The 17,616-nt window shown below is 37.1% G+C and overlaps 1 protein-coding gene across 1 annotated transcript in view; it reads right to left on the bottom strand.

Moving 5' to 3' along the window:
• Positions 1-3,467: 3,467 nt before the first annotated feature.
• PKP1 (plakophilin 1) overlaps positions 3,468-17,616 on the bottom strand; it is a 70,543-nt gene continuing 56,394 nt past the window's right edge. Inside the window, exons 10-14 of the mRNA XM_053706918.1 lie at positions 15,931-16,084; positions 15,653-15,839; positions 11,501-11,585; positions 11,212-11,306; positions 3,468-4,264 (exon numbers count right to left, since the gene is read on the bottom strand). Coding sequence (XP_053562893.1) covers positions 11,232-11,306; positions 11,501-11,585; positions 15,653-15,839; positions 15,931-16,084 — 501 coding nt within the window. The 3' untranslated portion in view covers positions 3,468-4,264; positions 11,212-11,231. The remainder of the gene's footprint in view (positions 4,265-11,211; positions 11,307-11,500; positions 11,586-15,652; positions 15,840-15,930; positions 16,085-17,616) is intronic.

Below are 17,616 nucleotides of genomic sequence, written 5' to 3'. Positions count from 1 at the left end.
TTCATAATTTATACAGATTTAAAATAACTTTCCAATTTATTTCTATTATCTAATTTGCTTAATTCTCATGGTATCCTTTGTTGATGCAGCAATTGTGCACTACTGGGAGCTAGCAGAACACATCTGGTGAGCCAATGACAAGAGACATTTCTGTTCATCTATCAATTGCATTTAGCTCAGACAATGCAGTCTCTGGCTGTACTGTGTAAGACTCACGCACGCTGCAGTAAATAACATTATACTCTTTCACAAGACACATGTGGAATTTATAAGTCATCTACAGACATAGTTAGTGTTAGCTACATTAGTCTAAATTAGTAAAGTATAAAAATATATACCATATGTTTTCACTAAAATAATAAAATGGTACCTCTTAAATATATTTGTGAGACAATTGTACCTATATAAACATCAGTGATCATTATGTAAGTGTATATCTTTATGTTAAAACAGTGTATTAATCATGTTTTAAGACATTTAATAAATAGCTCAAGTTTAGGGTTTCCAGGTGTCCATTATTGGAAGCTACATTTATATCCATGCCCTTATCTATTAGAAATATGGTACCAGAAAGAACTGCACATGCACTACTCTTTGTGTTAGTAGGAGCTACAGTCTTATGTGTCAGTAGCAGTCAAGAGGGGGTTAACAGACTGCTTTGTGTATGGTACTGGTAGCCATGGAGGATACAAAATGTGCACTGTGTATGTAACTGGTAACCTTCCTCTTTGTGTGCTACCAGCAGCACAAAAGAGGTAAAAACATTGCTTTCTCTGGGCTAGATTACAAGAGGAGCACTAATTAGCGATGTCGCTAGAGTGCTAATTATGCTAGCAGTAAACTGTTTGCGCACGTCAGGTTGCTCTGGTATAACGAGTTGAAAGTAAAAGGTTATTGCTCCAGCACTAACCTGACGTGCGCAAAAATCCGAAATTATAATATCGCGTGCGCAATAGCCTATTCCCCATAGAAGTTAATAAAGAAAAAAAGTGAAAAAACCCTATTCTCGTGCTAACCAGAATCGCCATAAGCCCCTACTCTAATAACCCATAAACCACCTCATAGCCCACCCCTAAACCACCATATAGCTCATGAAGATGGAACACCACCATCATCTTTGGTGGGTACCATTTTAGGATTTAGTGTTGTGTTTTTTTTTGTTTGTTTTTTTGTTGTTTTTTGTTTTTGCTTTTTAATTAGAATTTTTTTTTCTTTCGGCAGCAAAAGAGCTAAATGCCCTAAAAGGGCATTTTTTTTTTAAATATTTTTTTAGATAGTTTTTTTTATTTATTCTTTTTGGGGGGGGGTTAATAAGTTATATTAAGGTGTAAGTTTTTTTCACAAAAAGAGCTGGTTTACTTTAGAGCAATGCCCTACAAAAGGCCCTTTTAAGGGCTATTTGTAGTTTAGTTTTAGAACAGAGTTTTTTTTATTTTGGAATGGCCTTTTTTGTTTTGTTTTTAGAATAGGCATAACTATTTTTGGTAATTTGTTTGTTATTTTTTGTAATGGTAGTTTTTTTATTTTTTGTAATGTAAGATTATTTGTTTTTTAGCTTTTTTGTTTTTAAAATTAATGTTAGATTTTTTTATTTTTTGTAATGTTATTTTAATTTTTTTATTTTTTTTAATACTAATGGTAGTTTTTTCTTTTTTTTAAATGTAAGGTTAGATTTCTTTTACTTTTACAGGTAAACTTTTATTTTTTTAAAGGTAGGGTTAATCTATTTGGGTTAGCTTAGGGGGTGTTAGGTTCGGGGGTTTAGAAGTTAGTGGGTTCATTTGCGTTGGTGGGCTGGTGGTTTCACGGGTAATAGTGTACTGTGGGAATTTGTGATGCAGGGGGCTGGCGGTTTAGAGGTTTATAGTGTAGAACCTTACTTTGCGGTGGGGTGTGTGGCGGTTTAGGGGTTAATAGTGTAAAGAGTTTGCGATGTGGAGGGGTGGCGGTTAAGGTATTCAAAGTGTAGTTTAGTGCAACTGTTTCCTCCGGACAAACTCTTTATGCGACCTTTCAGGTAGCATAAAAAGTTTGAGTGGTAAATGCGATTGCATTAGCATTTACTTTCAACTTGTAATACAAGCGCACATTACCATTTATAGCTACCCATAGAAAATATGTGGGCGTAAATTACCACAATTTCTCGCAAAGAATTTGCTGTAATATTAACAGTGCACTCGCAATATGGATTAGAGCGTAAAGAACACCGCAATCTCGCAAGCGCATTTACGCTCCTCAGGCTAATGATATCGCTCCCCTCGTAATCTAGGGCTGTGTGTCACTGGCAACCAAAGGGGGAGATACAATCACTCCTTTGCATGTATTGCTAGCAACTAGGAAGGGTAACATCACTGCATACTTTGTTACTGGCAGCCAAGAGGATAAAATAACTCGTTAAATTGGTGCGAGCTGAGACAGAGCTTTAGGGAGGGGTCTTCTGTGACCCCGCCTACTGCCTACCCTCAGTCACCTGCAGGTTTTTCAGTATTTTTGTGGAGGACAGCAGGCAACCCTACTCAAATTTTTTTCAATTGTAGCTTTTAATAGAATGTCATCTGTAAAACATACAAATACACAATGTATATTTCTATAGCTTTCACTAAGACAGTAATATATGAAAATGATACTTCTAAACATGTGCTAGAGTGTATATGTTGCCCCTCTTATTCTGTCCATAAAGAACACCTTCTTTTTAACTCTTCGCTGATTCTTGATTTGTTTGTTCTGTATATCACATTTGGACGAATGTATGCATATAGACAAACTCTCAAAGACAGCATAAGTGTGCAAATTCCCTGTTCCTGATGTTCAATCCCTATATAAGTTTGTATACTATAATACATTTTTGATGACCATATTGCCTATTGGAACTATTTCAAAGAGAACACTTCTATGTATAGTGACATCCTTGTTGATATGAATAGCGGTGATTCAGTGTCATACTCTCTATGCTCAAATTAAATTAATTAAAATTAACTGCCAGTACCTCAGTAACATGGCCCACTTCAATTAAACCTAACTTGGCCCTGCCCCAAGTAATTTGGGTGGTTTATTGAGGAGAGGATCACATAGGGGGAAATTGAATTGGGACAAGAATAATTGGGGACAGGGGTGTGCTTGGTGAAAATAGTGCTAGGGACGGTAGTGCTATTGATATACAAGGTTAATTGAAGTGAGAGGGAGATGGAGTCGGGAGTGGAAAGGTTTAAATGTGTTAGAGGGGCTTGGGTCAGCAGCAATTAGGATTTTATTGCAATGGGGGGAATTGAGTCAGGAACAGTAATGGTTTAATTGTGTTGGGAGAGGTTGTGGATAGGGTAAATGCACTATAACTGTGATACCTATTTATTTTAGTTTCCATAGTTATAGTGGCTGTAGTCAGAAACGTTGTCACCGCTGGCCTTAGCAACCGCCAGAAGCTGCTATCTTTTAAATAAGTCACAAAAAATAAACTCTCACTCTCATAATAACAGTTTAAGCGTAATCAGGAAGGCACATGATCTTCTGCCTCTAGATTTTTTTTTTTTATTGTGACTCCATTATAGAAGCTTACATAGAATTGAGCCATAATATTGCATAATAAATGTTTTCTCAACAATTAGACCGTATGCTCTCTAGGGCTGAAACACTTTGCATGTTTAACCTATATTTAATATATTTAAATTGCACTCTCTAAGACAGAGACCATACTCTTGCTTTATCCCCATATACATTTAAAATTGCCAGCGCTATATAAAAATAATACTAAGTGCTTTATAACAAACAAAATAGAAATATTGAAGTTAAGAATTAATTATAACTACCAGTGTTTGTTAGAAAATGTGCTTACAGTAAAGCATGAACCTTGCCCCTGCCAGAGTTACTGTATTCTAAAATCAGTTATCAGAGCTATTTACATATTAGCAGAGTTCCAAAAATAGCAGTAAATTGTGGGTCTTTATCTATGGGACAATACAGAAGCTGGGTGACCATTTATACCTATTTTATATTAATGGAATTGGTTTAGTGGGGAATACTTAGGCGGTGACCAAGCTGCCGATTTGTTACCAGTCATTAAAAACATTTTAAAAAAATATAATCCTAAAATTCAATATAAGTGCAGTGTCCTAAACAATTATTCCCTCTCTGTTTCCCCTCAACAAATCATGCTCTGTTCTTTGCTTCTTATTCCTTCAGACATGGATTTGGTTTTGATGATGAGAATATAGAAGAAGAACATAGTCAGTTGTTTCTTAGTGGAGGAGAGAAGAGATGGACATAAATTCTGTAAGAAAATAAAAGACAAGGGTTTAGGATTTTATTATAGAAAACCAAAAACAGCTGCACTCTAGAAAGTAGGAAATTTATAAGTGCACATTATTGAACATTAATAAAAACATGGACAAATATTTTGGCTTTATGTTTTATACATTTCAGGTCCCCTTCTGGTAATTATCATAGACTATCTAGTATTACATAACTTTTTTTATATATAAACATGAAATCAGTCTATCAATGCCTAAATAAGCATAAAAACTGTTTAGCACAAAACATAACAATACTAGTAATATTGGTACATTTTAGAGCTTATAGTCCACAGAGTAGCTTCCTGTTTGCTTGTATATTATGTAAGGATGGTGCTTTGAAGTGGAGTGTCTGTGATTTCTATGATTCTAGTATTTAGTGGCACACAGGCCTACATTCATAAAAGTTTAGGGTAGGTATTAAAGGTGAGGGTAGAGTTGGATGGAAGAGTGCACAATCCATGGATTTAGCTCCTGACATGCTGCCATGCCTTCTTCTGTGCGTTTTTACTGAAATGATGGTAAGATTGAGGTAAACACAGCCTGGAAATAATTAAACGAGTTATCTATTATGTTGAAAACCAAGAGACCTTTATTGAGTACTATTTTGGTACTAAACCAAATAGTAGCAAAACACATGGGATAATACCTTTACTGTTATATGTATTACTTTAGGAAAGGTATTTTGGTTTCCCACATAATGGATCATTAGTTTCATTGCTTGCACTTCTTTATCAGTTATATATGTTTCTTACTATTATTATTACTATTATAGATCTTTTACTGAAGAGAACCACCACTGGTGCTGGAAAAAACTGTAGACTATATCTGTACAAAAAGAAATTTGTGTTTATGATTAAAAACTGATGTACTACAGATCTTGTTTAAGATATGCTAGCCCGTAATGTGGGAAACCACAAGAAATGCTCTTTCATTTCAGAGACCTGCATGACAAGACCACAAACAGACTTCCTAAAAGGACTGACAAAATGGCAGTCCACTTGCCATAGCTAGTATACTTCGCCTGTACAAAACAGCAGGCTTTTCAGTTGCAGCTGAGAAGCAGAGTGTATCACCTCACTGTAAAAGTGTAAAGTACATTTGAGATACAGTGATGTGATAGCAATGCAGAAAGACAGTAAGATTTAAAATATAGATAAGTAGAAGTTAACCATGGACAATACCTTGACTAATGGCAAGGAAGAGGACCAAGAGGGATTTGTAGTTGTGCTGGTTGGAGTTAGCATTAAGGGGTCTTTAGGGTGAATTTACTGTTGTGAAAGGTCATGTATAAGGATTGCCTGAGTACTATTGTGTAGGTTAAGGTCAAGTGGAGGGGTTCTTTGAGTGAGTATTGTGGTGAAGGGGATCCTTTAGTGGTACCTAACAAGCCACAAATAGTTTTTATTATTTTTGGGAGATGGATAAGATATGGATTTAGGGTCAAGGTACTGGAGCTAGGTACGGTATTTTTTGTTGCTGGTGGGATAAAGACCAGATAGGAGTACAAGGTGAAGCAAGTAGGGAAAGGTAAAGCCATGCCATGTTAGGGTTAATTGCAGGGGGCAGTTTGACATAACCTATATTATTGTGGTGAGGGGGTACCTCCCTGTGGATAATCTTTTATTTGTGCATATATGTGTAAAGAGCTTTACAACAGGTCACAGCATCCATAAGCAAGAAGACCATGGCAACCAGCCACACATAATATAAAACAAATATAGGCTGTAGTCACTATTGTAGCATAGCTACTCTCATACCATATAACATTACCTGGGAGAAGATACAATGCAGCTGTCAGCAAATGTATAACTGAGAAGAGTTTAAATATGTGAAATAATTTGTGGTCTCATGTGTTTTGAGGTGCGCCAATACCTGTTTCTAAATTATATATATGTATTTTGGTCACTTTGGCAGCACTCCACAATATGTGCATTTTAAAAACATATGCTTTTATTAGATGTGCTTAATCAAAATTTCTTGCTGATTTATCACTAGGGAAACTGACCAAAGCCCTTTGGTTTAAATCACTCCACCCAGTTCAGGTGTGTTCCAGAAACAGATATTTAACTGTGTGTATATAAATCCAGGAAACCTCATCACATTCAGTCTGGATGAGAGGTATAATATTGTAATGTTGGAATTTCATTTTGGTATATTAGAATTACATTGGCTCTTTTCATAGTGTTAGGAAATATTAAGATAGCAATTTTTCGCAACATTGAGAAACAAGTTTGAAGTATGTGAAATAATATGTAGCCAGGAAGCCTCATCCCATGCAGTCTGGATGAGAGATTGGAAATTCTACTTTGATATATTAGAATTGTATTATTCAGCTTAGTTTGGCTAATTTCATAGTGTTAGGAGGACCAGTCTACCGTGGGACACCTTGTAAGTGGTGACTGGCTGAGCAGAATATGGCCATATTGTGTGACTAAGATCCCATCTTTATTTTTTTTAAAAATTAAGAAATATTAAGAAGGCAATTTTTTGCAGCATTAAGAAAAAAGGAAAAAAGTTTAAATATGTGAAATAATTTGTGGTCGCATGTGTTTTGAGGTGCACCAATACCTGTTTCTAAATTATAACTGAGAAGAGTACACACTGCTATTGATAGTGACAGGATTTTCATTAGACATAAACCCTCTCTCTATTAATGGTGACAAGCATAGGATCTAGGCCTTTATAGTGGTTTGTTTTCTAATACTGAGATATTCTACACATTAAGGTCTAGATTACAAGTGGAGTGCTATCAATATTGCAGGATGTGCTAAGATTAGCGCATAATCTGGTATTACAAGTACATTTTAAAGCATGATTACTAGAGAATGATGAACGCAATTCACAACAGCATTAAAAAAAGTTAGCGCAACTTGAGACCTAAAGTATTACACTTTGTATGTGTTTTAAAGGGATATGGTATATGACAAGGTGTTGGACTGGGAAGGGCTCAAAGGGGTATATATAAATATATATATATATATATTAGGTGAGAAGCCTGCCCAGGGGGCAGTCTATTGAAAATTACTGAAAATAATAAATATAGTTATCAAAAAAAAAATCTAATCTAATACCCCTATGAAAATACCCCCCAAAATAAAAACACCCCTTAATCTAAACTAAAAATAGCACTTAAAAAGGCATTTTGTAGGGCATTGCCCTAAGTTAAACAGCTCTTTTACCTTAAAAAATGACCAATTACCCCAGTAAAACCTCCCACACAACCAACCCCCCAAAATAAAAAACCTAAGTGTAAAAAAAACTAAGCTACCCATTGACCCTAAAGGGGTATTTGTATGGGCATTGCCCTTAAAATGGCAATCAGCTCTTTTACAAACAAATCTTTTGTGCCCATAAAAAAAAATCCCTAATCTAAAAAAACCCACCCCCAAAAAAACAACAGAAAAACGAAGTCTAACCCCAAAATGGTTGCTCACAGTTCCTAAATCCGGCGGCGAAGGTCTTCTTCCATGTGGTGAAGGTCTTCATCCAGCGCGGGGACATCTTCTATCTTCATCCAGAGCGAAGGCGGCGCAGAGTGGAGGTGATATGACCGTGGAGCAGGACCAGCCGTCACGGAGCAGGATCGGCGTGAAGGATCCTCTTTATGTGGTCGCAGGCCCATACTGAATATTGAATGCAAGGTAGTTTGCGTTCCTATTGGCTGAAATTTTGAAATAAGCGAATAGGATGAGAGCTATTGAAATCCTATTGGCTGTTCAAATCAGCCAATAGGATTTCAGTAGCTCTCATCCTATTGGCTGATTTCAAAATTTTAGCCAATAGGAATGCAAGGTACCCCAAAATAAATGGGGTACATTAAATGAAATCTTCAGTGGTCTTGCTCCGCGATCGCCGGTCCTGCTCCACGGTCATCTCCGCTCTGCACCACCTTTGCTCCGGATGAAGATAGAAGATGTCCCCGCGCTGGATGAAGACCTTCACCGTCTGGAAGAAAACCTTCACCGCTGGACTTCAGGAGTACAGTACCTATTTCGGGGGCTAGAAAGGTTTATTTTTTGGGGTGTTTTTTTCTTTAGATTAGGGATTTTTTTATTTTATTTTTGTGCGTAAAAGAGCTGTTTGTAAAAGAGGTGACTTAGGTTGTTTTTTTTTAGGTTTTTTTATTTTGGGGGATTGGTTGGGTGGGGGGTTTTAGTGTTAGGGGGTAACTGGTAAATTTTTAGATAAAAATGTTTTTGTTTTATTTAGGGCAATGCCCTACAAAAGTCCCTTTTTTAGATTAGGGCTTTTTATTTTAGTGGGCAGCACTTTTGCTGCCCATTAAAATAAAAATCCATAATCTAAAGAAGAGCTGATTGCCCTTTTAAGGGCAATGCCCATACAAATGCCCCTTTACGGGCAATGGGTAGCTTAGGTTTTTTTAGTGTTAGTTTTTTTTATTTTGGGGGGTTTAGTGGGGTTGTTTTACTGTTAGGGGGGACTTAACTTAGGGCAACTTAGCTGTTTAACTTAGGGCAATGCCCTACAAAAGGCCCTTTTAAGGACTATTGGTAGCTTAGTTTAGATTAGGGGGTGTTTTTATTTTGGGGGGATTTTTTATTTTCATAAGGGTATTAGATTAGGTTTAATTTTTTTTATTTTTTGTAATTTAATTTTAGGTTTTATTTTTAAATTAATGTTAGGATTTTTTATTTTAATTCTAACTTAGTCATTTTTTATTTTATGTAATTGGGGTTAATTTAGGGGGTGTTAGGTTAGAGGGCTTAGTAATTAAATTTGTTATTTGTGTTGTAGGGGTTTGGCGGTTTAGGGGTTAATAGGTTAATTAGATTTATTGCGATATGGGGGTTGGTGGTTTAGGGGTTAATAGTTAATTAGGTTTATTACGTTTATTGCTATGTGGGGGTTGGCGGTTTAGGGGTTAATAGGTTAATTATGTTATTTGCGTTGTTTAATTTGCGGATTAGGGGTTAATTAATTTATTATATTGCAATGTGGGGGTTGGCGGTTTAGGTGTTTTGTTAATATTTCTTGCTGGCGCTTATGTGTTTTTTTTGTTATACTTCGTGCGGGCGGTTAGTTTTTTTTTACTATTTCGTTCGGGTGGTTGTGTGTTTTTTTTTTTCTTAATGCTTTGTTTGCCTATGCTGCATCTAGGCGGATTCTGAAAAATGGCTGCGCAACTGCCGACAACGACGGACGCGTTACAAACACGATTATAGTATATATATATAAATATATATATATATGTGTGTGTGTGTGTGTATATATATATATATATATGTGTGTGTGTGTGTGTGTGTGTGTGTATATATATATATATATGTGTGTGTGTGTGTGTGTATATATATATATATATATATGTGTGTGTGTGTGTGTGTGTGTGTGTATATATATATATATGTGAGGTTTATACACTAACATGCTGGTGACAGAGGCAGAAGTGAACAGGTAATATTAGCTGAGCATTTAGCACTTCAGATGTTTCCTTATGTAACACACTAACATCCCTAGGTAACATCCAGGTAACTAATATTGTCAGCTTTTTGCTACAAAACAAATATAGCACTGTAAATAAATCGGGGCATATTTATCAAGCTCTGTTATGGAGCTTGATGCCCCTTGTTTCTAAAGACCGCTGCTCCTTAACTTATACCCCACCTTTGAGGCAATGTACAGCAATCCGCCCGATCCTATACAAATGGGCTGATTGACACCCCTGCTAGCAGCCAATCTGCAGGGGGGCGGCATTGCACCAGCAGTTCACAAGAACTGCTAGTGCAATGAAAAATGCTGACAGCGTATGCTGTCAACATTTATCGATGTGCAGCGGACATGATACGCTACATCATATCATGTCCGCTCGCACTATGATAAATCTGCCCCATGGGGTCATCTTCCTTATCACTCTTTCTATGCGCAAAGCTCAACAAAAAACAATATTGATTGAATAATAATGTTTATGTTTCTGTCCTTATACTTTAAAGGCAGCTTTATCTCATTTGATAAAAATATCTTCCACAGTATCCACTATGTGAGTTTAAAGCCACAAGTTTTGAAAAAGTCCCATTTCTTGGATGTGCTTGTTTTAGATATAGTTCATATTTATTACCAAGACTCCTGCTGTGTGATGACTGTATGATGCTGAATCTTTTTATAAGCAAACAATACACAGTTAAAGGGAAGGTACACTGTAAAATGTTTTCCCAATGATCCATTTTACCTGCGGAGTGTATAAAATAGTTTACAAATACCTCCATTAGCTTTATTTTGTCATCCATAGTATCTGCTTTTCCTGTTGAAACATCCACCTGTACTAAAAATGTCAGTACTACAGAAAAGCTATGTACACAAAGCGAATCAGAAGAAATCAACCTCACAGTGGGGGAGGTTGGAGAGGGAGCTCAGACCTTTTTAAAGGGTGTTCCTGAATCAGCTTTAAAGGGACATGAAACCCAAAACTTTTCTGTCATGATTCAGATAGATAATGCAATTTTAAACAACTAATTTGCTTCTATTAAACATATACTTTGTTCTCTTAGTATCTTTTGTTGAAAAACATGGGTGTAAACTCAGTCAGGTGCACATGTCTGGAGCACTATATGGCAGGAGTTTTGCAAGAATGTTATCCACTAGACGGCAGCAATATTTCCTGCCATGCAGTCCTCCAGACACCTACCTAGGTATCTCTTCAACAAATAATTACCATGGGAACAAAGCTAATTTGATAACAGAAGTAAACTGGAAACTTTTTTTTTAAATTGTATGCTCTGTTTGAATCACAAAATACATTTTTCGAGTTTCATATCCCTTTAAATACAATCAACTCGTATCTGCTGCTTACCAGATTACAAATACTCTTAAGAAAAATAATATATATTTTAAAAATATGTATTAATCATGTACATATATTTATATGCAGAAAAAGACAGTCATATGTATAAATGATAAAATAGTCTCTCACCTAAAAAATTGGATGGCATCTTAAAAGGCTCGAGACACGGTATTCCGGAGGGCGGAGCTTGCTAGAGAGGACATGATTGACTTATCCAATCCTTGCTGTAATAGAGAAATAAAACAACAGTGAGAAAAATGCATGCATAGAATTCACTAAAGTGCTCGTCTTTCAGTAAAGTAAACAGGAAACCAAGTCAAACAGTGTTCTCTATTTCTGGATGTGAAAGGGACCAGAGGAAAAAAAAAATATAGATCTGAACCCTCCCACATTATTAGCACTGAATTGTATGCTGTACCTGTTTGAGGAGTCCTTGCAACTCTTTCTGGGACCACATGTCTGTAAGGAAGAGTCGTGCAGCTTCTGCAGCCTTTGGGGATGCACTACAGAAAAGAAGAGCATATTTATAAAGGGATATTTATCAAAAGTACTAAGTCACTTATTTTATTTTTTATAACTTACTCATCAGCGCAGTAAGTTGACAGATGTAATAGTACAACATGGTTTTATGTAACTAAACTTTCTAAGATTCTTTCAAAGGGACAACATGGAACCTAATATTTTTCTTTAATGATTCAGATAGAGCATAAAATTTTAAACAACTGGGGGCGTGTCCAAGCCGCAGCCTTGTCAACTCGCATAGAATCGTAGCTCCGACTAAACTTTAAATATACAACTGAATACCCTTTGTTAAGTGCATCAATCTACCACAAACATCGGCAGGTTCACTGAAGGGAAGACTCGGAGCTAGACAAATTCATTTATCCTGCATTCCGATCAGCAGAACACTTATATTGGACTACCTAAGTTTGAAAGAGGCCTGAAACACCTTGTCAAATCCCCCCCCCGGCTAAGGAATCGGCCGGGTAGAGCAGCTCTTGGTCTGCTGTTTGCCCAGACACTTCTACAATCCATAGCAAATAAAATGGATAGCCATTTTAACTCCCTCATGGAGCTTTTGGAGGTGGAGCAGGTCGACTTTTGTGACAAAGCAAAGACTTGTAGATTGGCTGTATCTACAACTAAGTCACTCGAAACCACAACAGAGGTCCCAGATGAGTCTACCTCTCCGCTTAATCTAATGGTAGATGGTGAAGAGAGATTAACTGAGGTTACTTGGCCTAAAGTTTCACTTGATTCAGGGGCGGGCTTTATCATGGCGCCCACAATTGAAGGGTCGAGACAGGGCCTTCTGGTGATGCGGCCGGTCGCTACGGTTCCTGCAAGCCATGTGGAAGCTCCGTCTCTTATATGGACCCATCCACTCATTCGCTTGGCAAATATTTGGGAGCAACTGATGCCTCATCTGTTTACTGGTCTGTAAAATACACATTGGGGACTTCTTTTACACTTGCCATGTCAGGCGACTCTTACCTCTTACATCGACCAGCAACTGATTGTCTTACCGGACGGAGCATCAGGAGAGACTCATCAACTTACGCTGGGGGTATGCTGCTCCTGCTATACAGTTCGGAAGAGACTCCCCACATAGTCAGTAAAGATTTACCATCTCTGATCTCAGAGGGTTGTCTAAGAATCACAGGTCGGTCTCCTGGCTCCCCAAGAGTGGACTGCTGCTTACCTGGAAACCTTTGTTCTCCTAAGTCTGGTGTTGGCTAGTAACCACGCTATCCAGATTGTTAGCAGACCCACGGCAGGCATTTTTTCTTTTACATAAAGCTTATATACTGCTTTATCAAGACGCTTCCCTGATACATACCCAGACTTATGTTCCATAGATTTCGAACATCTTACTACAGCCTACACGTTGTCATTTCTGTGTATATTATTAATTAAGACCAAAAGTCATCTTAATATTATAGAGAACCTTCTTCTTTACCTATATCGAGAGTGCTAAACATGATATCTTACATTATCTTTAGGAAACAGATATTCAGGGGGATCAGCATATTCATGTAGTTTTACATATATTTAATGTTCTCTTATTCATACAACTCCTTGATAGTTGGCTTTTGTTCTACTTTTCATTCTGTGTTCTGGGTGTACTATTTGACTTACTAATGTTCTAAAGTGTTGAAAATTATCACATCACTTAGTCTTGACTAGCTCTGGTGTTCTTAATTAGTTATATCTCTTACAATTGTTTTATTCTATCATGGGTTCTGAGTTGAGTTATACAATAACGGTAACCCAAAAGTGGTTGTTTTATCATATTCCCTGCCTTCCTAGAATTTGTTTCCACTGTTAATAATGGGTTCAAGATGGACCTACAGTGTAATTAAAGGAAGGTATAATGATAAGTAATTTATGGTTCTATTAGCTTTGAACACAGGTCCAAATACACTTAACTAAAACGTAAACATTAAACCCGTTATGGATTCATCAAGAGGTACTACATGACTAAAACATAAAATTATCACACTAAAAGCAAAAGTTCTTGTTACTTCATCTTAGAGTTCATGATGCTAGTTAAATTTTAATAACATTGGTCCAAGAGTGACCGTATATATCATTTGAGTTCTTCCCCCATGCCCTATATCCTCATTGGGGTCCATAAGTGGCCTCACACAGCTTGGGAGGTAATTTAACCCTATATAAAATGAGATTTCAATGTATTAAGTTCATTTACATAGCAATTGTCAGAGAAAATTGTGTTACCTACTAATTTATAGACATAGATTGTCACACAAAAAGGTTTATCTATTGGGTTACTCACTTAACGCTATATTCTCAAATCCCTTTGAAGAGAGGGGTGGTAGTCATACTTGTTCTAAGAAAATGTCTATGTTTAACACCATTGTCTTTGTAAGCTTACAAACATGTTGTATAACTACTTTCCCATATCACTCTGCATATGCTACATATTGTCCGTGTTGTTGTAAAAGGACAAAGTTATATTCTGTATCTGCCAAAAATCTCAATAAAAAATTAAAGATAAAAAAAAAGTTTTAAACGTTTCAGTTTACTTCTATTATCAATTTTGCTTCATTCTCTTTGTATCCTTTGTTGAAGTGCAGCAATGCACTACCAAGCACTAGCTGAACTCATCTGTAAGCCAATGACAAGAAAGATTCATGTGTTGGCTTTCATGGTGGTGAGCCAATGACAAGAGGCATATATGTGCAGTCACCAATCAGCAGCTAGCTCCCAGCTCCTGAGCCTACTTAGGTATTCTTTTAAACAAACGATAGAAAGCGATCAAAGCAAATTAGATAATGGAAGTACATTGGAAAGTTGTTTGCTCTATCTGAATCATGAAAGAAAGATTTTGTGTTTCATGTTCCTTAAATCAACAGAACAATCTACATTTTGAGCACAGTATGAGAGTCAAGCCTAAAAATGTTGTTTACTTCTTTAGCGCCATTACTATACTGAAGCCAACGGCGCTTCCTGAATAGGATCACGGCCTGGAGTGCGTGCCTAGCGTCATAGGCACGCCCCCTGACCCAATACCATCATTGAAATCTCACAATCACATGCACAATCGCGTGATTTCAATTTGTTACAACGTTGTTCCGGTGTAGACATATTAGGTCAGTCATGAAAGGGTTAATAACACTTTCTGTGGGAGCACAATAGCTTTCTGTATGCAGTAACAAGTACTCTACAGAGGAAGATTGTCATCATGTCTTAATAAATAAAAGAGTTTCATGGGCCAATAGTTTGTGAATAAATTGCAAGACATAAAGGTAAGATATATTTTTATTGTAAGTTTGTAACGGTTTATACGGTTATCTCACTTTACATATATATTCTGTCATCAAGTTTAAGGGACATATTTATCAAGCCTGTCAAGCTGCTCCATAACCTGTCCGCCTGTTCTGAGGCGGTGGACAGAAATCAACCCGATCGAATACAATTAGGTTGATTGACACCCCCTGCTGATTGGCCGCTAATCTGCAGGGGGCGGCATTGCACAACAGTTCACAAGAACTGCTGGTGCAATGATAAATGACGACAGCGTATGCTGTCAGCATTTATCGATGTGCAGCGGACATGATAAGCTACATTGTATCATGTCCCCTCGCACTACAATAAATTCACCACTAAGAGTTAGAAGCTTAGCATAATAATATGCAGACATTTAAAGGGACATTGAACAGCTGGGTGCAACTACTTGCACTACTTCAGTTCACATAATAGAGAGCAGAATTTGTTACATTTTTGCAGTTTATTTCTGCACAGTTTAAAAGTTACAAACAAACATAATCTCCATACTTGTGGCGCCCAGAGTGAAGATGCAGAACTTCACTAACTATTAACAGGTTAAAACAAGAGAACAACTTTAAAGACAGCTGCAGGCACAGGAGTTAAAACAATAGCATAGTGATTATTAGACCTCCTACTGTAGCAGTTTAATGTCCCTCAACACAAAATGATAGGGTCTAAACTGGCATCAGTAATAATGGACTGAAGATCCACCAGTAATATATAATAAACAAGAGGAGTATTAGGATATTTAAGTATTGTGCATATAGGATGTACTTACCCGCTCTTGCAAACGTTGACCAGATTGCCAAGCAGATTGCCAGAAAGGTTTTGCTTGGCCAGCTGAGGCTCAGCCATGACAAGGTTTCTCATAGTGTAGCAGGCAGATGATAGGATTTCTTCAGAATTTGTTGCATTTGCAGAGCTTTGGGATAGGAGTTTAGAAACGTCAGGAAGGACTTGGGTACCTGGAATTCAAAAACATATGGAAAAGTTAGTGAGAAGATAATATCCGCATACAAAGAGAATAAAACAGACACTTGCATAGTATGTTCTTACCCATGGTCTTGTGCAGAGCAGGGTGACGTGACATGTTGCTTAGCAGAGAAGTTCCAGTCTTAACCACATCAGAGTTTCCAGACTGAAGTAGACGGGTGATCTGCGGAAGTCCATTCTCCTTCAACCCAATAATTTGACTCATCCCATTAGACATCTAGGTAGGTAAAAAAAATTGTGTCAGGCACAGCTGCTACCTGGCAAGTGAGTAACACATTAACAAGGGTTAGATTACAAGTGGAGCGAAAAACTATTGCTTCTATTTTTGCACTCATATTACAAAAGTCCAAAGGTATTTTTTATTGTTCGAGTAATAGTTTAGAGCGCACTAACATCTTTATGTTGGATAGCACGGGTGTGCTAAATCTCTCACATAATAGACTTCTATGGGTGTGCGCAGAAAAATTAATGGCGGATATTGCTCGAGTGTGAAGCTGATGGTGTCCTAAGGTGATGGATCTCAATTCTCAAATAGTTCTTCATGTGCAGTAGTTCTTATCTATATTATAAATAATGGTTTGCTTCATGTCTTAATATGTTGCTATTTACAGTGCTGTCCACTAAAGGTATAGGGTATGCCAAAAAAGTTTTAGCCACGTTAAGATGCTTTTACGTGACGCAAAAAATAACGCACCCTAATGCTATCAATTGCACTTTACTTGTAATCTAGCCCTAAATGTCTTAAAAACATGTGACTGTGACTCATTGGGTCTGATGATCTAAACTGCGCCAGATCAGATATGGTTTTTCATGCCGACTCTTGCAGGGGCTGCCCTGGTGGGATTAGAGAGACAATTTCATATACACTCATGGAATGTCCATGTTTTACGAAAAAACTAAAATTACTTTGTATTTTGTACCAATTTTTAAGTGATTTTTGCACATCCAGCGTACTTAAATTAAAATTTACACTGTGAATATTTAATATGATTTATTCTTGAGTCATTTACATACACATTTTTGATGAAGAATTGTGTTACAATTTTTAATGCACCGTAACAATACTTTTTCTGCAAATTTTTGTGTGAATGGGAATGGTTCAATTTTTCATTTTGTAAGATTTTTAAAATACAATTTTTTTCGCAAGACACCCTGTTTTTAGGCTAAAAAGTGGCTTTACATTATTCCAACAGGGAAATAGAAGCACTGCAGAGCATTCTTTAATAATTTTGCCAGCCCAGAGACCTTTAGATCATCGGGCCTATTGTCACATTCATTTTGGAATATGATGCATTGTGGGATTTGTTTATACTATGTAAAGCTCCTCAACAAATAAAATAGTTTACTAATAATACTAATCATGAGAACTACCTTCCAAATGTTAAAGAACCAGTAAATACAGTAGATTTGCATAATCAACACATACATGATAAAAAAATACAATGCAATAGCATTTAGGGGCCGATTTATCAAGCTCTGAATTGCTTGCTGGAAACAGCAGTTATGAAGCAGCGGTCTTAAGACCACTGCTCCATAACTGGTCAGCTGCCTCTGAGACTGCGGTCTCCAATCGGACTGATCCTATACGATTGGGCTGATTGACACCCCCTGCTAGCGGCTGGTTGGCCGCAAATCTACAGGGGGTGGCATTACACAAGCAGTTCTGGTGAACTGCTTGTGCAATCTTAAATGCCGGCAGCGTATGCTGTCGGCATTCAGCGATGTCTGTCGGACATGATACGCTACAGC

Source organism: Bombina bombina, chromosome 3 (genome assembly GCF_027579735.1).
Source record: "Bombina bombina isolate aBomBom1 chromosome 3, aBomBom1.pri, whole genome shotgun sequence".
In the NCBI taxonomy this organism is placed as follows: domain Eukaryota; kingdom Metazoa; phylum Chordata; class Amphibia; order Anura; family Bombinatoridae; genus Bombina; species Bombina bombina.
This window is presented reverse-complemented; position numbering and strand designations above follow the sequence as displayed.